This window comes from Malurus melanocephalus, unplaced genomic scaffold (genome assembly GCF_030028575.1).
Source record: "Malurus melanocephalus ecotype Western Australia unplaced genomic scaffold, MMel_1.1 scaffold_365, whole genome shotgun sequence".
NCBI classification, from domain to species: domain Eukaryota; kingdom Metazoa; phylum Chordata; class Aves; order Passeriformes; family Maluridae; genus Malurus; species Malurus melanocephalus.
Window position 1 is genome coordinate 269,117 of NW_026623597.1, and position 21,804 is coordinate 290,920.

At 39.9% G+C, this 21,804-nt stretch overlaps 2 protein-coding genes across 4 annotated transcripts; one reads left to right on the top strand and one right to left on the bottom strand.

Annotated features, from left to right (window-relative positions):
* Positions 1–1,054: 1,054 nt before the first annotated feature.
* ATPSCKMT (ATP synthase c subunit lysine N-methyltransferase) lies at positions 1,055–11,027 on the bottom strand. Of its 3 annotated transcripts, none has more exons than XM_057378590.1 (5): positions 10,918–11,027; positions 10,166–10,437; positions 8,102–8,239; positions 7,310–7,360; positions 1,055–3,728 (listed from the first exon to the last, which is right to left on the bottom strand). In XM_057378590.1, exons 2-5 carry the CDS (start codon positions 10,430–10,432, stop codon positions 3,531–3,533), a joined length of 654 nt encoding a protein of 217 aa, XP_057234573.1. In that variant the 5' UTR covers positions 10,433–10,437; positions 10,918–11,027; the 3' UTR covers positions 1,055–3,530. The 3 variants fall into 3 exon arrangements, with proteins under 3 accessions (XP_057234573.1, XP_057234571.1, XP_057234572.1); XM_057378588.1 differs by having other exon boundaries at positions 10,882–11,027; XM_057378589.1 differs by having other exon boundaries at positions 10,850–11,027.
* Positions 11,028–11,191: 164 nt separating this feature from the next.
* Positions 11,192–19,208, top strand: CCT5 (chaperonin containing TCP1 subunit 5). The gene is made up of 11 exons (XM_057378583.1): positions 11,192–11,356; positions 12,310–12,370; positions 12,464–12,628; positions 13,128–13,326; positions 14,080–14,272; positions 15,156–15,305; positions 15,627–15,746; positions 16,150–16,335; positions 17,320–17,457; positions 17,835–18,015; positions 18,939–19,208. The coding sequence occupies exons 1-11, from the start codon at positions 11,252–11,254 to the stop codon at positions 19,064–19,066; spliced, it is 1,626 nt and encodes a 541-aa protein (XP_057234566.1). The 5' UTR covers positions 11,192–11,251; the 3' UTR covers positions 19,067–19,208.
* The last annotated feature ends 2,596 nt before the right edge of the window (positions 19,209–21,804 follow it).

Consider the following 21,804-nt stretch of genomic DNA (forward strand, 5'->3'; position numbering starts at 1 on the left):
GTCAAGGAAATGATTTCCCGGTCCTTCTGTGTAAATTGGAAGAACACTTTCTTTCCATTTCACACTTAAGACACGGAAACAGGAAATATAGCACATTTCCTTATAGTTATAGGGAATCCTGAACCATCAGACCACTGCCTAATTCAGTGTAGCCCCCCAAAAGTAAATAGCCAGATCAAGAAACAAAAGCCCTCTGCTTTACYTTAAAACATGCATAAATCTCTCCTTGCCTTGAGGACAGCTTTTACTACTCCTAAAGCTCAAACTATCACACCATTTATTCTAYTGTGCCCTCCTCAACAAGTATTTCTGGACTAATAGGTGCTAACTAGGAAGTGCCCATCCCTAAAGCCTTACAACAGGCAAAAATGAGAAATTCAGTTTTACCCTTTAGCAGACAAAGATTAATGCACTAGAAAAATATATTGTCAAATACAGGAGAAAAGTAAATAACTGCTTCATTCCCTACAAACTAAATTTAGTGAAAGCAGGCTGTRGAAACTTGGGTCAAAGCACTGCACTGCAGATGAGTCACAGACAATTGAATGGATCAGAATCTTTTGTCTCCTCTTTTCCTTTATGATCATTCAGGGAAGGATTTTGCTTAATTAGCTAATTTCCCCTTTGTTAGTCTTTTTTCATTAGAAATAATTTCAGATTTGCTTTGTCTGAGGTTCCAGTTTTATGGCCTTCAGTTATTAAATTCAGGCATTTTAGATAAACCACTCTATCCTGTCACTGTRTAATGATCATAACACTTAAATCATTATAGAAAGGATTTAGCGTAGTTTCACAGGACGTTTTATGCATTCTAGCAGAGAAAGGCTGCAAGACTGCTTACCAGACACTGGTGTGCTTCAGTACACACAGTCTCCATGTTCACAGTTGTGCCTTGCTGAAAGGCTGAAATCACCTCTCCTTTGCACACTCCAGACACATTTGCCCCTTTCTTCTCCTGCTTTGTGTACGTTTTCAGGATAAAACCATGGTCAATTTCAAATCCTCAGTGTAGATTTATATTTTAACTTCTCCTCCTGTCCTTTCACATTTAAAAAAAAAAAAGGGTACAGGCCTTACTGTAGACTATACATCCCAAACAACACCCACCTTCTCTTCAAGCCAGATTCTACAGTCCACCCAAACTTGCTTTCCCAACATCTGATAAAATGTCAGACTTTGTATTTACCTGAAATTGTAGGGTCTCAGCAATTGTCTTGGACTGAGCCCATTTTAGTTGTGGTAATGACTGCCTTGAAGTTAGGTGACAATTGCCCAGCTTGTTTTTGCTTCATTCTATGGGTAACACACATGGGAAGATTTGACAAACTCACATAGTTACTGCTTAACAAACAAGCTGTACATTAACTGTACAGGGACAGGGGAGGCTGACTATTACCTTTGACTAATTGCTAATGGGTGGAAACAGTACAACTTTACCTGAGAACCTGAATAGGAGAACAAGTAAGCAGACCATTACATAACAGGAAAGTGTTATCACCATGGCAGGAAAGGAAAACATCAATGCAACGACAGTACCYCACTGCAAACCAGTATGAGCAAAAGGAAAGGGAGAACTTGCATAAGTTACAAGGAAAAGCCATATAGCAATACCATGAGTTTTTGAGATCTCATCAAATGGTATGGAAAAGTAGAAGGAAAAACAAGTCTGATTGAAAACCTTTCTTCTCATCTCACTATAAATTATAAAAAGGTTAATCAGAATTAGCCAAGCTAGCCAGAACAACTAGCTCTGAAATCAGAGACAGCCTTCAAGCATTCAAGTAACTCTCATCCATATCTTTATACAAAGTTTGAGCATACAGAAATGGTGACACTTCACTGACAAGTTAACTTTTGAAACTTTTCCTAGATCAGAAAGATTAGGAAAAATTATGGCCATCTGCAACACCTTATACCAGTAAGAGTTCAAAAAGAGCATCCTTCTGAAGTTTTGTGTTCACGTAACAAGTTGCCCTGGTTGCAGAGAGGGGTCAGAGCTGAGGCTGTAGCCAGGTTGGTTTTCTGTATCTCCCAGACTCTTGGCAGGCATGGTTTTGGAAGGAAAACCCCTGGTCCACTGGAAGATGGACATTTTGCCTTCCCAGCCATCACATTGCCTTTGTCTGCAAAGCCATGCAGACATGATCTAATGAAGCATGAAGCATCCTCCATCTTATTGTTGTTCCCAGCGGTGAACACTTCTGTCAGTAAAATACCTTCTCTTTTGTATCCTTTTGCTATTAAYATTGTTGTTGTTGCTGTGCATGTCTTATTCACTGCTACCTCAACCCATAATTTCTGCTTTTGCCCTTCCCTTACTGAAAGAGGTGAAGAAGGGGAGTGGCTTACTCAGAGTTTATTTTCCAGATGATGTTAACACAGCACACAAGTTAAATAAAAATACATTCATACAATCGGGGGCTGCACTTGTACAAAAACAATTTGTTGTATTTGCTTGTCTTATCATACTCAACTTTTAAAAATATACACTCAAGACTGTGGTGTGAAACSTAAGTGTCATCACCATACTCCATCTGGATCAGTTTTGGGCATGCAGTTTTATGCTACTTGGCATASATAATTCAGACATTTGGGAAACACAGCTCATTTAGGGAGCCCCTTGCACACCACTTCCAACAYCAATAACAAATGCTCTGCAGGGTCAGAAAGAATGCATATACTAAGTTTGCCAATTTAAGCATTTTAACTTATACATATATTCCCTTCAAATCTTCCATATTAAAGTTCTCCACTTCTATAAAAACTTTTTCATCATTTTGACTAACTACATGTCCTGGTTTCAGCTGGGAGTTAATTTTCTTCCTAGTAGCTGGTAGAGTGCTGTGTGGTTTTTTACTCAGAATAAGACTAACACTGATAACAAACTGATGTTTTAGTTGATGCTAAGCCAAGGACTTTCAGTTTGTCATGCTCTGCCAATGAAGAGGGGTGCAAGAAGCTGGGAGAAAGCATGGCCAGGACAGCTGACCCAAACTGGCCAAAGGGATATTCCACACCATGCCCAGTATACAAACTGCAGAGAGCTGGCAAGGAGAGACCAATTGCTTCTCTGGGATGGGCATCCATCAGTAGTGGTGAGCATGGGTACGGTGCATGACTCATCTTTCTTGGGTTTTACTCCTCTCTTTTTTTTTGGCCATTATTAGTATTTCTATTACTATCATCATCATCATTACTTTGTTTCAATTATTAAACCATTCTTATTTCAATCCATGGTCAGGGATTTTTTCCAGTTTCCCTCCCCACCCTACTGGGAGAGTGTGGGGGCTGGAGTGAGCAAACATCAGTGTGGTACTTCACTGCCAGATAGGGTAAAACCAGGACACAGCATCAAGCCATTTAACTACACCTTTCAGTAATTTTTCTGTGCTTTCAGAAAACCACCAGTTGTACTTCAGTTCTTTTAATTAATACATATCTTCATAGGCCAYGGCTCTATTCACAATAATCTTATCTTCAACAAGTCCAGTCAAAGCTAAAAGTTTCAGTAAAAAAAACAGATTAGATGTTTAGGATTCTGTCTCTGGTGTGATTTGCAAACTTTTTGTTTCACATCCTCTAGAATGTTTCAAATCATAGGCCCACACAGTGTCTATTCCCTCTCCAGTAGTATGATCTGGAATCCAGCAAGGGAAAGGAAAGCGACAGGCAATGATTCTGGCATTACATTCAAGTTCTTCTTCCAGCTTCTTCTCCAGCTGTGGCATCTGTTGAGTTACAGGAAAAACCTCTCAGAAGCAGTAAAAAACCAGAACTATTCTCTTTAAAGCCTAATTCAAGTGTTCAAGAAAATCCAAGATTTGAGTAATTTTTTTAAAAAAAAATCTTAGCAAGTATTCATTATACATATTTTGGCTTTGATGCCCTGACAAAGAATATCTAAAACCAGAAAATGGTTACTGTGCCCCAGTTGGTGACATCAAGGAAATCATAACTTTAAGTTCTAAAAAAAAAAAAAAAAAAAAAAAAAAAAAAAAAAAAAAAAAAAAAAAAAAAAAAAAAAAAAAAAAAAAAAACCCAAACTGCAAAGAGAAGGCTTTGCACTTTCCAATTCACAATTCTCTTCTCTGTGGAAAATCAAGGGATTCTTCTCTGTGGAAAATCAAATTTCAGCCTCCTGAATTTATGCTGTGTATGACACCCGAAGGTTCACGAGCTATTGGGTATTACTCAAACGTCAACACTGCTCAAAATTCACAGTCTAAGACAAATCCTGGGACACTCAAAACATCACACAGACAACCCAAAGCAAACATTCTGTTGTCAGTCTATGGTAAAATACTGTTATGCTAAATAATGTTGAAATTGAGCTTAGTCAAATCCACGCCCCATTAAGGTGTTGCAGCCYATGGCAGGGGTGTTGAACTAGATTACCTTTAAAGTTCCCTTACAAACCAAACCATTCCATGATTCTACATTCTGTTTCATGGAATGCTGCTGAAGGGATTCACGTGCTTGGTGTCAACTGCAATTTTTTCTGAGAGTGCACTCAGTGCCACTGTTTATATCATTGATGAAGATATGAAGCAGGACTGCTCCTAATACAGACACCTGAAGGACACCAATTGTAACTGATTGTCACCTGGACATTGAGACATGGACCACTACCCTCTGGATGCAGTCATCCAGACAATTCCTTATCCAGTGAACAGTCTGTCCACCAAATCCATCTCCAGTTTAGAGAGAAGGATGCTGGTGAGAACTGTGTCACATACCATTATGCAACTGTACTTGGCTGAAGATCTACAGTCCAGCTTTCCTCCATTCACCAAAACAGAGAGGAAATGAAAGCCAGGAAATATCACAACTTTTCTAGAGCAGAGCAACACCCTGACCAGTCAGATGCACTTTTTCTAAGAAGTGCTTTCCAAATTCTGCAACGGATTTAGTGAGAAATAAATTAACACAAGTAGATTTCAAAGAAATTTCTTTCCTATCCCAGGTAGTGTTACGTTATAGGAAAAAAAAATCTAACAGATTTAGCCACTCTTGTCCTCTGGAAAAGTTTGATGGCATGCTTAAGCAGATCAGCAGTGTACATCCATTTGGAGTTCCTTTKATTCTTATGTATTGTATCTATCTGAATGAGTAATTTTAACAGCAAACTCTACAGGCTGCTTCTACTACACATAAAACACTATCTACTTTGATACCATGATGCAACATCTAGATACTAAAAAAATTTAAAGGGCAGTAATTATGTACAAAAGAGAAAAAATAAAGGAAACCCAAAAGGACATTTATGCAAACAAGACTGACTGAAGAAAATTTATTTCCACAAACTGCAGAGCTTCCACTATCACATGCATGCAGGGTGTGTGTGCCTTTGATGAAAAATCCTATTATAGCTACATTTAAGCTAACAATGGAATATTTTAGGAAAATTACAGTCATAGATCTAATATATCAAAGAGTTACTTCCAAATATTTTTAAGGCTCTGATTTAATTCACACTGCAAATGCTTTTAAACATTTTTGCTGCCACACCTTAAACAAACCAGAAAAATAAGCCCACTTTGTTATCTAAAACTGAGTTGAGACAYCAGAAAAATTTTTAATTTGTTACAGAAATTACAAATATAGACATGGACTAATTTTTTAGGAGTATTTATGAAAATCAGTGACAGTGCATGTCCATATTAGCTCAAATTAGAAGACATCATTAATAATTTAGCCAAGTTCAGCCAAAAAGAATTACATCCTTGAACCAAACTAGTTTTTAAGCTAATATATCACTTACATTAGGTGTTACAATCATACTGTATTTTATGTGAAGCCAGGGTTGGGGGGGGGGTTTCTGGTGTGTCAACATAGATATAGAGTTTAGTGAACCTTTTGTACAGTATATAATCAGTTAAAATACACAGGAGCTGCAAACACGAACACCTGGCAAAAATTCCATCATCCCACCTGGAACAAGTAAGTCWCTCTCTCTGTAATGACTCAGAAACAAACACACCTTCCCCCTAGACCTTTGCAAGAACAAGAGAGGTCTTAGTCTTCCCTGAAGATCAATAAATTCAGTTTTTTTAAGCTAATCTTGGATATTAAATAAAAACACTGTGTGACGGCATCAAATCAGGCCAGCATTATTAAAAAAAGATAAAGAGATCTATTGTTCTTCAGTAAAAAAAAAGAATACATTAAGATTTCTAGAAAATTAATTTAGTCATTCAGGAGGCTGGGCATTTACAAYTTCTGAAGTAAACTTAAAGGGGATCATAAGCAAACAAATGGTCAGGAAACAGAGAAGTTTGCATGTCTGCATCTGTTGCATTTATGTCAGTTCTTCTGCTGATAGAATTTAATCTAGTATTMACTGAATCTACAGAAGTTATTCTGAGCCCTATAGCTACACTGTCATAGCTGTTACTAATGTATCCCACTTCATTACATTTAGACGTTAATTCAGTATTTCTTCTTGGTTTACTCACATATTCCCAGGGCATTTGTTTATTCCTAGTTTACTGAGGCATGTTTCCTTACCAGCACCTTTCCCCTCGATGCAACGGCAGAATTCCCGACCGCAAATCCAAACGCTTACAGTGCCCCCTGCCGGAACTCAGGCAAGGGAGCACGTAACACCCACAGCTGGCAGCATGAGAACATCACTAATATCCCACCCATAGCCACTTCAGATTCCAACACGGATTACARTTGGAGTCTGAAGTAGATATTTACTTCCAGTGACGTTGAAAAAAAAACCAAACAAACAAACAAACAAAGAAGCACAGAATAGAAAGGTTTACTATGGTTCCTGTTCCTGCTGCAGAAATATTTTCAGTGTAGGCTGTGTGGTATGACATCACGTAAAGCTCTTCACTCTGTCTTAGCAAAGGAACAAGCAACACTGAAGCAAAGGCTGTTGGAATTGGGTTTGCTCAGCCTGGAAAAGAGAAGGCTCCAGGATGACCTAATTGCAGCCTTCCAGTGCCTGAAGGGAGCCTACAAGGTGGAGATGGACTTTTCTACAAGCACATGTAGCAACAGGACAAGGGGGAATGACTTCAAACTGAAAGGCAGTAGGTTAAGCTTGGACATTAGGAAGAAATTCTACACTGTAAGGCTGGTGAGACACTGGAACAGGTTGCCCAGAGAAGCTGTGGATGCCCCATCCCCAGAATTGTTCCTTAGGAACAGTAGTGATTGTATCCGTTACCCCTTGTCCTAAGTATTCATACTGAATGCTTTGGTATTAAAATAATYAAGCATTGTAATAAGTAATTTAACAGTATAATAAAGAAAATRCCGTAATACAATGAAAATAAAGAACAAATGGTAAACTTACCATTTGAGGTACCCCAAAAACAACAACATTTGTGTAGTGGGAAAAAGAAACCTAAAATAAAGATTAAAAACAAATCTTATTGAAAATGGTATTTATAGTTGAAGAAATTCTCACCATTCTTTTCTCCTAATCCCTCTAGCTGCACTTCTTTCAACAGGGATTTAGACCAAAAATATGCAAGGAGATCCTTTACCAACTTTTCATCACAAAAACTCCCACAYAAAGAAAACTTTATATTGCTGAACAGCAAAAAACTTTTACTGTCCAAGAATACTGGCCAAGAATATGGCACCAATTCTAATAGCAYAGAAATCATTAATTTAGAAAATACATGATTTTACTAAAAACTAAGGGATTATTTTCACAACTCCGGTACATGATAAAATCACGTATGCTTTAAGTTTGTCCCTTTTGTTAACTGTTAGCTAGCTATAAAAACTTTTCAGGCATCCTAATGACTGGGTTCTTACAGTCACAGCCATGAAGTTCTCCTATGCTCCTCTCTAAACACAAAAACCCCTACACCCAGAAAAAAGCTCCCCCACATAATTGATCAGGCCCAGGCCTGCCCAAGGAACCTCTACTGATAAAAGATGYGCTTCAACAAAGCACACAAGCAGCAGAACAGCATCCTGAGCCCATAGAAACCAGACTCGTAGAACAGTACTTTGCCCAAAGCCCAATATAGCACCTTGTGGTCAGTCAGCATTTCAGCTCTTTCAGGAAAGTGTTTCCAAACTAATAAAATCTCTCACTCATCACAGATTCATTCTTACACAATTCACTACCTACCTTCCATAAGTCTGAAATATAAAATTTGGCATTCTGATGTACTCCATCTCTCCAGGCACGGTATCTGGAGTACCAGACTAGCCAGGGATTTAATTCATAACCGACAGCTTGGAATCCCTTTTTTGCAGCTGCTATCACCTACAAGGAAGCAAATAAAYCCTCACTTAGAGACATAAAAGTCTATTCACCAAAACAGGAGCACACAGTTTTATTTAAAATATAAATCAAAAGAAAGCATTTTTCTGAGTCACCCAAGTTTAATACCCAACAGATTAGTTATATATGGTGAACAAAAACTCAAAACTACATTTTAGTATTATGACTAGTCCAACTGAAATATAGYGAGGCAAACCAAATGAAAACAAACATCCACAGGGCAAAGGTGCTGAGCTTGCAGTACATCTATGACTTACATAAAAGTTTAATTTAACACACTCATGAGATTGTCTTGGAATTAAAGAGTATCMAAATAGACCACAGAGAGACCAACGAAACACACAAGAAAAATTTGCAAAATTAGACCACATATTTGAAAAGTAGTGAGGGGTAGGCACTTGAAMAGCCCCTGGATCAGAACCAAAATGACATACCAATGGAAAGAGCCAGAAAGTAATCTGCCGATCTACATTTTAAAAAAAAACAAAAAAATGCACCAATTTCTAGAATAAAGGTTTAAGACATAATYTAAAAGGTTACTGCCAACTTCTAATCAGGAATCACCTGATGAACTACCAATTACAAAACAAGCAAGGYGAAATCAGGAAGAAGTACACATTTCCTACCAGAACTTCTAAAACAGCATTACCTGGACAGTATATTTCACTCTGTTATTGTGTCTTCCATCRCACACAGAGCACTTGCAAATTCACTAAAAGAACCTGACATTTTTACCACACTTGGCAATGTGGTAAACATCTTCATATTCATCCACCGATTACACCTGAGTAAGTGCTAAATATTAAACAGCATTTGAACACACTTTTTTTCAGRACAGATACATTAAAGAAGCACCAAKCATTCAGTTTTAGATACCTGGCTTTCCAAATAGTCTTCAGTCTTCATTTAGACATCTATATAATCAGAATTAAGTATGCAGTACCTATTCAAATTAGACACCTCTGATCAGAGTCATCAGCCAGAATGATGAACAGAGGGCATCATGCCTACAGCTTTGGTCTTTTTCCTACCCAGGCACAATTCAAGCAACTCTCACAGATTTGGATTTCCAAATAGATTTTTTTGGGGGGTGGACAAAATGGTTGACTTATCCACATGAAACATGGACAAAGGTAGCATTCAAGAACTTACTTCTTTCTGTCACAAAAATTTAGTGCACCACCCTGTTGCTAAATGTGATAGAAACAGGTGCTTATGAAAAGGCACACAAAAAAAAAAAAAAAAAAAAAACAAACCCATAACTACAAAGAAAAACCCACCCCATTCTCTACTATACCCTCATCAACATATTTCACAAACTGGGGCTCAAGCAATATCCTGGAAACACAACACCACTTTGCCTTTCATGATTCTCACCACTTGTCTTAATGCATATTCTAGTTTTACCACACGAATTTGAAAGTGGGGAAGCACTTCACACAGGTGTGAAAAATACAGTTCTAACCATACCAGGGTTTTTATTTCTAGAATCCATTGTTCATTCTCTTTTGCATTTTTATCGCCTTTATACATTAACCATTGAACAGTGCTCTTTAACTTCACAGACTCACTTGCTTCAGCTACACGCCTTTGTCAATAATCACAGCTCTTTGTCAATCACAGCACCAAGACTGATCACATCTTTTCACGTGAATGCACTGCGATTYCTTCCAGTCACCACGATGACTTTAYACACTACCTTGCTCAAGCTGCAGGTAAGAGCAAAAACTATTTATTACTCATCAAAACTGAACGTAAACCTTCCTCAGCTTTGACTCTTTTCACAAGACTCAGACAAAACCAATGGGTGCCAAAGACAGAACATTCATAAGTGTGAGAAAACACAGCCCCAGCACTCCGGCACTTTTCAAGAGKTGATCTAAAACCAAGGCAACATCCATAACTTACAATCCGTCCATCCCCGCTACCAATGTCAACTAGGGAGCCACTTCTGTTTTCCAACATTTTSAGCACATTCTGGATCTGAGCTGCAGTTGCAGGAACGAAGGGCAGGCACACCTTCCTCAGGGCCGGGGTCACAAAAGGGGTGGCCACAGCATARAGGGCCACCAAGGTCCCGCCCACGCCGGCCGTGACCAGCAGACCCCAGCTGCTCCTCCGGGAGCCGCCCTCGCCCTCCTCCTGCGGGATCTTCTTTGCCAGCGGCTGGGACATCGCGCCTGCGGACCGCAAAGTGTTTTCGCTGTCAGATTTATTAAATGCTCACTTGAGCCAAATCAGCATATTGTAGCAAAGAGATAGGACGTAAGAGAGGAAAAGAAACACCTTATACCCCTTCAGCCGATTCCCAGATCCCAGGGAAATGCTACAGTTGCTGAAAAGCTGAGTTACAAGGAATGCAGTTTCCATTTAATCCCGTGGCCCTCCCCGGAACAGCTCAAGGGCGGCGGAGGCAGGATCCTTCCCGCCACGGACCGCCCGCCACCGGGGACACGTCCAGGGGTTACTGCTCTTCCTTTGCAGAGGAACTTTTCCCTGACACCCAGCAACATCAGCATCACACACCACGACTCGCCAATGACCAGYCCAGAATTGTACTCGGCCTATAATATTTATAGAGAAGGGCAGTACCACTTCACTATGAGGGAGTGGGAGACCGAAACCTTTCTGAAGGCGCTCCGGAGAGAAGCGCCGCTCACACTTTTTCCGCCGCCGGTTTGTCTTCACTCCTCCGCCCTCACGTCATCCGGTGCAGCCCGCTACCGCGACACTCGCCGCCTGTATCCCGCCCACCTCAGCCCATCCTCCCGTTCCCTCCCCGCCCCTGTGAGGCGGGGATGTGGCCGCGRTGGCCGCGCTCCTCCCCCGGCGCCGGACGCTTCCAGAAGGCTGCGCTGGGGGCGCCACAGAAGCCGCGCTCGCCAAAGGAGTCGCGGCGATGGCGAGTGCGCAGGCGCGGGGCGGCGCGCGGCGGGCGCGGCGGCTTCCGGGCGGTGCGCGCGAGCGGCGGCGGTCGGAGCAGGAGGCGCAGCCATGTCGGCCATGGGGACTCTCGCGTTCGATGAGTATGGACGGCCCTTCCTCATCCTCAAGGATCAGGAGCGCAAGACGCGCCTCATGGGGCTGGAGGCGCTCAAGGTGAGGGAGCGGGGCGGTGTCCGGGATCGCCCGCGGGCCCGTGCTGTCTGGGCCGCGCCGCGCCATGCTGTGCCTGCCATGCTGTGCCTGCCATGCTGTGCCTGCCATGCTGCCGCGAGGGGCGGGAGGATGGAGCCCCTGGGGCGAGGCGCTGCCGCGCTCGTCGCCAGCCCCGCCCGAGGCGCAGGGCGGATGGAGCGTGATCCAGGCCCGTAAGCGTGGGACAGATGGAGGGAGAGAGAAGGCAGCGCCCTCGGGGCGGGGAATCCGCGGCGCGGCGGCACAGGGGTCTCTCCGTGCCGCGGATCCGCCCCGGAGCTGCGGGGCTCTGAGGCTGTCACCCCCGTGGGTGCAGYGCGCCTCTCCCCGTGGGTGCTGCCCAGCTCCCCGCTGCCCCCTCCCACAGAACGCCGCCCCTCTTCCCGATGCTCGSCCTCCAAAGGAAGGCCGTGTGTGAGTGCAGGCGATTAAAAATCCTGATGGAAGAGTGGGATAGGTTGCCTAGGGAAGTTGTGGATGCTCCGTCCTTGTCATTGTTCAAAGGGACATTGAATGGGGCAGCCTAATCTGGTGAGAGCTGTCCTGGCCTCTGACAGGGTATGGGAGCTGGATGATCTTCCGATTCAAACCATTGTGTGATGGGTAAAATTACACTGCCTTCTCTTTTTAGCGTTGCCTGTTTCTGTTGCTCCCCTGATTTGAGCAGTAGGGCTGTCATTTGGCTGCTCTGCATTWGCCTGCTTTATCACAGCCAGTGCAAGGAATACAAGAAAAAGCATAGGAAGTGTTTCTGTTGTAAAATCAGCACATGCATATTGATTCTTTTTGAGTCATAGTTGTCAGTTGAATTACAGCATTTGCACTACTTGCTGTGTTTTCTTTAGCTTAATATTGTGATTTCAGAATGCATGATAATGRTTTATCTTCTTTCTTTATTTTCCTTTGTTTTACAGTCTCACATAATGGCAGCAAAGGCYGTAGCAAGTACTCTGAGAACATCCCTGGGGCCCAATGGTAATAATGAAACACTTTCACTGGTGCGCTCTTATTGATTGTTGGGGGGAATTTTGTGCATTTTCCTTCATCTTTTGAGCATATGTTTTTTAGGCTTGGATAAAATGATGGTGGACAAGGATGGTGAAGTGACTGTGACAAATGATGGTGCTACCATCCTGAATATGATGGATGTGGACCACCAAATAGCCAAACTTATGGTGGAGCTGGCTAAATCTCAAGACGATGAGATTGGAGATGGAACTACTGGAGTCGTTGGTAAGAAATATTTTAAATTATACTGTGCTTTTCCAGCATTAAAATCAAGCTGCTTCAGCTGTTTTAAAAAACTTTGTGAGAAGTAATAGTAGTTTTTCTGTAGCACTTCTTCATTTATTGGTGCAGTATTCCTGTCAGTTCTTGTATTAGAAGTCTTTTGATAAGAAAGAAGATTTTTTGTCCTTTTAAAGTATGATTACATTTTAAGGTGGTGCTGAGAGCTCTTTTTATATTTTCCTATTAGTTTGCATAGTTTTCCTCTATAATGTACCTGTCATGCCTTGATTACTGTGCTTCATTTTGGTCTTAATATAATGTGGTTTTCTTTCTAAGTATGGCAAGTAGGGGGCTTTTTTAGGGTTACTTTGTTTTTTAGGAAACCTTAGACTCTTAAAATACTGCAGAAAAAAATCTGAAAGTGTTCTTTTTAATCTGTTGATAATGTATTTAAAATTATGTCCCAATGAAGAGTAAAACTTACTTTAATTTTTTTTAATAGTTCTGGCTGGAGCATTATTGGAACAGGCTGAGCAGTTACTAGACCGAGGCATTCACCCCATCAGAATAGCAGATGGTTATGAGCAGGCAGCACGCATTGCTATTGAGCATCTAGACAAAATCAGTGACAGCTTCCCAGTTGATCCACAGAACATTGAGCCTCTGATCCAGACAGCAAAGACAACTCTGGGCTCTAAAGTGTAAGTCGCAAAAATGGAATATGCAACCTTCCACTGAAAACCCTCTGAGTGGAAAGGAGAAATCCTGGTGTTTTAGAGGATTATTAAATTGTTTGTGTTGTTGGAGTGATTGAAGGTTCTTCTGTGTTTTGTTTTGGCTAATTCTTTGGTGGACTTGTGTCTCAGGATAAGAAATTGCAAATCCTCTGTCTCCAAAGGGTCAGGTCCATGAAGTTTAACAGCTGCAGCATCAATTTCATTCTCGGCTGTTAGTTCCAGGTTTTTGCATGATAAAAAATGCTAAGATTAATGTAAATCTGTGAAAAAAATTATGTGTTATCTTTTGTTGGGTTTTTTCCCACTAAAATTATTCTAACTTGGGATGATTCCGTAAGTTTATTTTCCTGTATGGGCTCTATGTGTAGTTTCATAAATTCCAACATTAGAAGGACTTCCTTCRCAGAGCTGTCTCAAGAGTGGTTTCTGTTTCTTCAATGTCCTTTAGTAGTTAGTGCTCCTGACTTGTTCCAAATCTGTACTGGGACTATTTTCAGAAAAGCTTCTCACACCAGCCATACTGTCTGTTCTGTTTTCTACCATAGCCAGCACCTGTTATTTCTGTGAACAAATAAGCTGGACATCCTATTGTAATGTATTGTGCAAAAGTTGATTGCTGTAGTGATCTTGCTGTTAAAGATTGATTCATAGAATCACCTTTTTCTTCCAAATTGTGGAAAAGGAGCGCAACTTGACTGTATTTTTTTTCAAACCTAGAGTGAACCGCTGTCACAGACAAATGGCAGAGATTGCTGTGAATGCTGTACTAACAGTAGCAGACATGGAACGTAAAGATGTTGATTTTGAGCTGATCAAAGTGCAAGGCAAAGTGGGTGGTAGACTGGAAGATACACAGTTGGTTAAAGGAGTGATTGTGGATAAAGATTTCAGTCATCCACAGATGCCTAAAGTAAGTGATGTGCTTGTGTGCATTTTTCGTGCAATTCTTAAGMATTTCTAGCCTACCTCAAATGTCATCCTAGCATTTTTTAAGTGTTTACRCAGTCTTGTGGTTTGGCTTGGCTTTTCACCCATATATCAATAGAGGAAGGGGCAAGGAGCATGAAATCTTTCATATTGACCAAGTTAGAATTTACAACAATATTGAGAAACTGTTGTGGAAGGAATTGCTGTACTAATAAGTAAGGACAGGTGCAAGGTTCTATGTTATGTAGAAATAATTGTTTCTGGTGTGTGATAAACTTTACATGCTTACTGCAATGCAGTGTTGAGATTCTTAACCTTTATGAATTGCCATGTTGTCACATTTGGAACACTTCAGAAGTTTGTCCTTGTTTTATATTTGGTGTAGGTAAGGTCTCCAAGTCTTTGGGCAGTGTACTTCAAGAAAACTTAGACTGTTCTAAAATACTTTTCTAGTAGGTGACACTGTTTATCCTGTAAAAAGGAAGACTCGTGGAAAATATCATTCATGTAGTAGTTGAAAGGTTATTACAAAAATGAGTAATATTCTCAATGGTCACAGGGAATAGGGATGGCTTTACTGAATTTTTTTTTTTAAAACATCTAGGCCTTTTTTTAAATTTAAAAAAGGCATCACTGGTAAAGATTGTTAAGTACTTAAGTGTATTGGAGCTATGGAATTTGTTCTAAGTCATGTATAGAGACTCTTGACAGAATTATTTATTTACAGTTAGTTCACTTTAGAATAAGTCAAATGATCTTCACATTTCCTCCTATGCCTATATTTATAAGGATGTCTGTATGTTTTGCAAATACAAGAAAAATATGTTAATGAGGTCAAAAATCATCTTTTTTTTTTAATTGCCCAGGAGCTAAAAGATGCTAAAATTGCAATCCTTACTTGTCCATTTGAACCACCTAAGCCTAAAACCAAACATAAGCTTGATGTCACATCTGTGGATGATTACAAGGCACTGCAGAAATACGAGAAAGAGAAGTTTGAAGAGATGGTGAAGCAGGTAGCCTCTGAGATTATTTCTGTTTTCTTGGTCTTTCACATACTTTTTAAAAAAACAGCAAATTGCATGGATTTATACTTGTAAATGGGTTGCTAATCCTGGTGGGAAGCAATGTACAAGCAGTTGTAATTCTATGAATCAAAGTTAAATTTATGTATGAAAGAGATACTAGCTTGGTTTAAGATATATTTTGATCTCTGTGTATGCCAGAGTTCTTGAGAATTGTGTTTTGAGAAAATGGAGAGAATTAAAACCATGAAGACTGTCTTTCATTCCTTCATTAGTTCTGATGAGAAGGTTGATGATTTTTGTTACTTTCAGATAAAAGACACTGGTGCAAACCTTGCCATTTGCCAGTGGGGCTTTGATGATGAGGCAAATCACTTGCTGCTCCAGAATGAGCTGCCTGCTGTTCGTTGGGTTGGTGGACCTGAAATAGAAGTAAGTAAAACTGGACTTTGTACCAGTTGTTAAAACATTTGTGAAGTAATAGGCTGTACCAGCTAAATGTTCAGGTTTTATGGGTAGAACTGCATAATTGTGTTTATTGATGGGTTTTGGAGAAAATCAATGGGGGTTTTTGAGAAGAACCTAGCATAAAGGGGATTATGGTTTATAATTGGAGCATATGTATATTACTTAATAAAAGTTTTAGGAGTCTAGGAATGTTTCTGCTTTAGTCCTGCTGTTTGCAGAAACAAAACATTGGCTGATGTACTTTGAAATTATGGGAAGATAACCTTTTGGAATAGGCATTTGACAGATCCYTTTCCACTAGTTTTATGTTCTCAAAAACACCATGAAAAAAGTCCTGTTAAGATAACTTGTGTCTGTTTAACTTCAGCTAATYGCCATTGCGACGGGAGGGCGCATTGTGCCTCGCTTCTGTGAGCTCACAGCAGAGAAACTGGGCTTTGCGGGTGTCGTCCGAGAGATCTCCTTTGGGACAACCAAGGACAGAATGCTTCTCATCGAACAGTGTCAGAACTCCAGAGCTGTGACCATTTTCATTAGAGGAGGAAATAAAATGGTGAGATGTTTGGTTTGATACGTAGTTGCAGAATGTGTCGTTTGTAAAGCATATTAGTACGCTCTTCTTGATTTTGTCTATACATTTTCCTTGCGGTGTAGACAAATAGAAGGGGTTGTAGGCAGTCCTGACGACATGCCAGAAGTAACTTGTTAGCTTTGCATTCCATGTTTTTAAAATGAAAATCTTTGTTTTCTCTCTAGGAGACCATATAGGTCATAAATACAGAAATAATTTTACCTGTGGATGCTCTTAACATATTTTTTCTCAGGAGAGGGTCACTTTTCTGAATAAAAACATATTAACATCTTTGAAAAATTTGGTTTCTGTAGACCTAGTTGTATCACTTCTGATTTAGTCCCATTTTRAAAATAYAAAATAAAAACCCCAARCTACTAGATACCCTATATCCCCCACTCCCCACAATGAGAGCACTTTAAATGCCCATGTACATAAGTTGGATTTTGGTTGCACTGTTAGTGTTAAATTATATTTATGATAGGTCAGGTCCTTTTAATAAAAAGCCTTTGGAAAAAAAGAGCATACCCTAGTCTGAAAGTTTCTTTTAAGAAAGCAAAAATAGTGCATTAAAAGTTAGTGTTCCTGTTAAATCTTCTACATCTGTTGAAGCTGGGAGTTGACAGAAACTGCAGTTTAAAAATAATGTTTGCGTTTTAAGTTCAGTGTTTTGTGTCTTGTAAATACACAAGATTAAGACCTTACCATATAAGTTTTCTCCAATTACAGATTAAAGTAATAACTGTGTGTTTTTGTGTATATTTTTATTCCTTCTTTGCCACTGGATGTCTAATACTCTACATTTTTAAATAGTGTACCATAGCAGCAGTAGAGCTGCATTAGAGCCATAAAAAGCTCTTACAGTTTATTTGTGTTTTCCATGTCTGTATTAGGAACTACATCTTCACAGCCTTGCAATACACAGATTTGTGTATTGTAAAACACATGGCTGTTCTGTTATTTCAGATTATTGAAGAAGCAAAGCGCTCCCTTCACGATGCCTTGTGTGTAATCCGGAATCTCGTTCGTGATAATCGTATTGTCTATGGTGGTGGTGCAGCTGAAATATCTTGTGCCTTGGCAGTCAGTGAGGCAGCWGATAAGGTAAGAAAGGAAAAGTCAAAAATTTCTTTAATGTATGTAGAATTAAGCCTGCCTTAAGAGATTCCAGAAGTACTTCAAAGATCTTCCAGAAAATTCCGTGCCATGTGCTTTCTGACAGTCTCTGATAACCAGCATTAAAAGTTTTTTTTCTCATCTTTGTAAAAAGTCATTACCAGCACTTTTTTACCTTTTATGCTAGGAGCAGTTCATTTTTTTTTTAATTTTCAAGTAGTTATCATCTAGAGGTATTTGCTTAGCTATTATATTCCAATTAAAATCTCCATAGTGTGTCTATATATTTTATATCTAGTATGAAAATCYGCTTTTACTAACATTGCAGTTTAATAGCTTATGAATGTAAATGTCTTTTCCTCTAGTGCCCATCTTTGGAACAGTATGCTGTGAGAGCTTTTGCAGATGCCCTGGAGGTAATTCCYATGGCCCTCTCGGAGAACAGTGGTATGAATCCAATACAGACGATGACTGAAGTGCGGGCGAGGCAAGTGAAAGAAAATAACCCTGCCCTGGGCATTGACTGCTTGCAGAAAGGAACAAACGGTAAGACTGGCAATGTGGAGAAGGAGGAGCATAAAAGCTTTATTTTCTCAAAAGCTCACARTACTCACTATGTTCTTTTTAAACCTGTGCTTCACTTGAGTTACTCAAACTCTTGTGCCTTGCCATAATAAATGGGAATGTGGGTGGAGAAGTACATATATGTCTACCAGGAAGAAAATAGGTTGTCTGAAAACCTTTATTTGGCAGCAAGATGAGTTGAAGATGTTAACTGATACTGTAGAAAAGAAAAGTTGCTCTCGAAATGAGCAGACTGTGCTTKAAATATTGCAGTTTTAGTGATACAGATTACACTGCAGTCCCAAAAACAATTGTTTTGAGAAACAGCTTGGGAAGAAGTAAACAAAAGGCTGGAAATACTTTTAGACAATGATGTTCATACCAATATGTCTGCATATATAAATCTGGAGCAAACACGTGAAAAMCAGGGAGCCAGTGTATAAAATCTCATTCTCATCTGGATGTACACTTTCCACCTTACTCCATTGTTTCATTCAGAAAAGAATGTGGTAAATGGTAATCTGTAAATTCATAACTCTTCTTTGATTAAATGTTCTTGTTTGATGGCATTTGAACTTCCAAATTTTTAGTGTTTGCTTAGCCCTTAGGGTGCTTTYAATATAYGTGTATGGAATTTTTTTTGCTTTTYACCATCCTGTATTACTTTTTGAAAAGCACAACCTAGTTTGGAAAAGAGTTGTGTCTTAGTGTCCTAGGATCTTTGGTAAGAACCCAGACAAAAACTCTCATTTGTACAAATTGTGTTTGTAAACCACAGTGGCCAAAAGTAGTGATTTCAAAACRTTCTTTAAAATTATGTGGAAATTATCATTACTAATTACTAATTCATAGGTTATGTCTAGAATTTGAGGAGGGTGTGTAATACTTCTGCTTCTTTTTGGCAGATATGAAGCAGCAGCATGTTATAGAAACCTTGATTGGCAAGAAACAGCAGATTTCTCTGGCGACTCAGGTTGTTAGAATGATCCTGAAGATTGATGATATTCGTAGGCCTGGAGAATCTGAAGAGTGAGGGTTGAAAACCGGGAAACATTAAGGGGCCACAGCAGTAGCGAAGACGGTAGTATTCCGATACTTCAGCTATTTATTCTGGACACYTTTTGTTTCACATACTGTAATGGCTAGTTGTTGGAAATAAAACAATTTAGCACTGATTTCAAGATTTGTTTCGGAAGTTATTGTTGTGTCTTTTCTTAGACAGGTGTGACTATTAATAGAAAACACTTCCTCAATGTATAGGATAAAATATAAATAATGCAACAATAAAATCTAATAGGTTCTTTTCCATTGTTCCTTATTTGGGAGCCTGCACATTCGGTCACTCTTCAGTGAAGCAAGCAGAAATTATTTCAGTTAATTATTTTAACTAAATTTAATTAATTAAATATTAACTTATTATTTTAGCCTTGGTGATTCTCATATGTTAGATATATTAAGTATGAAGTTTCAATCTGAAGATTTAAAGGAACTGTATTTCATGCTTCCAGCTGCTTCCATTTTTTTCTCATTAGTGCCCTGTTCCTGATTTATGAGGGTTAAGGAGGCTTTTTTTATTCAGGGTTATACACATTCAGCCAAGAGGGAGTTTTTCCAAAAGCTTTGTCCATAGTACCACAGTTGAGTGCACTCAAAAGATTCCCAGCATGATCTTAGAATGGTAGACCAAAATTGTTTAGAAGATGCCTTGCCTGTGAACTTATCAGCAAGAAACAAGTGTTAGACCACAACTAATATACAATTTCTTTGAAAGATTGCAAAATTGAGCCAAGTGTTAAAAATATCAGCTCAGCATTACTTGAGTTACATAGGGGCGGAGGGATCTCCTTACTGGCCACTGTTTGCTAGCAGATCATTTTCTGATTGGTTTTTGCTGTGACTATAGCTCACTTGAGTCAAACAACAGCCTTCAGTAAATGTTGATAGAGGAAGATTACAGGACTAGTTATATTTCTAGAACTGTTTGAGGACAAACCGTGCAAAGCTTTCTTTTCATTGACAGAAAACTGGTAGTGGGTATTATTACTTTTGTCTTTTCCCAAATTAGCTTCATTTACATGGAGTGGACAACAACAATTAATTCATTTTATTGCTGCTGAACTCTGGCATTCTGATTTTGTTCAGGGTTCTAAGTGTGACTCTAAAAACCCATAAATTCCTGGGCTCACAAAGAGCCATCTCTTCGTTCAACACAAAAGGAAATCAGCTGTAGCTAGAACTTAAAAGGGAGTAGTGTAGTTGTACTAATGTACCCATTTCACCTCAGACTGAAGTTGTGCATGTGATAGAAAGGCAGTGAGAAAACAGTTATTCCCATTTTACAGGTTTTTCGCTGCACCTTCAGTCCCCCGGTGTGGTTTAACTCCATTTGCCACCTAAGCCTCACATACTTACAGGTTTTGACTATAAACTGCCTTGAAAGTTGAAATTAGGGCTTTACAGATCTGATTTACAAAAGTGAACATTTTGTGCTCTGTATATAAATATTTGTTAATGTTCAACGAGATCTTGCGATGGGAAGTCTGAAGCTTGGCACTGGAACTTTGATTGTAAGTTGTAATGGAAACAGTTAATTTTTTAGGGATTTTTATTTCTGTTCTTCAGCATAACAAATGTAGAGCATTAGCAGTGYCAGTCATTGCTGCATAGAGGCAGTTGCGAGGGTGAATGGCTTTCATCACAGCATGCACCATGCAACCAGAAGTATTAAACCAAATTAATGAAACAACTGCAGCTCAAACTGGTACACTTTCTCAGCAGGAGTAATTAAATCTGTACTTTGACAGATCAGGCGGAATACCCATATCAGWAAATTATGTGTTGGTCTGACTCTGGTCAAACAAAACAGGAAACATCTGAATACCAACAAGGTTGGGGGACACAAACACTGATGTTCAAATTAATCATGGTGCATTTGTAACCATTGGGAAATAAAATGCTGGCCTGGTGGGGGGCTTGGAAATGAGGGCCATGGGCCACGCAATTGACACTGCTTCATGACTCCTGRGAGAATGCAGGGTTCACCACGGGAGGGCAACATACACCCATCTGCTGTAGCAGACTGCCTCCAGATCTCTGAAACGCAAGCTGAGGCAGCTGGCAGGTCTTTCCCCATCAGCACTGACATGGCACACAGATGTCAGCAAGACATGAATCTTTACAACTTCCCTTCAAAGCCTATTACCTGAGCTGATTTCATGACTGGTTCCATGTGCTCTCTTACATCGAAGTTTTCCCATCTTCCTTGCCCTGGCCCTGCCTCTCTGTCTTCCTAGTTTCCCTGTTAACAGCCAGCTTTTCCCAGCCTCATTTGTTGGTCTCTCCTGCTGTGTTCCCAAGCCTGGGTTCCTTTCCTCCTCTTGATTTCTCACATCTCTGTGCTAACATCCTTGTCTTTGCAGGAGCAGAAGGCAAGGCTGCCAGGAGACCCCTCTTGCTCCCTCCTAGTCACACTTGGACCACAGCAGCTGTGGAAGACTTGTGCATGCCAAGCTTTTTTCTTCAAGTGCACCACAGTCTGAATGGATTATTTTCAGGAATAGGGTTAAGCAGAGCTGAAAAACAACTTTCTTGTTTCTCTTCACTTTTTAATACAAATACATTCTTCCTTTGTTTACGAAAAATATGCTTTTTCATCATTTCTGCATACTCCATGGGGAAAGATGCTTTATAATATGCACAGTTCCCATTTCAATGATCCAATCAAACAAGTTTACAGATAGGTTTGTAAGTGAAGCAAGTCAAGCAGGTCTT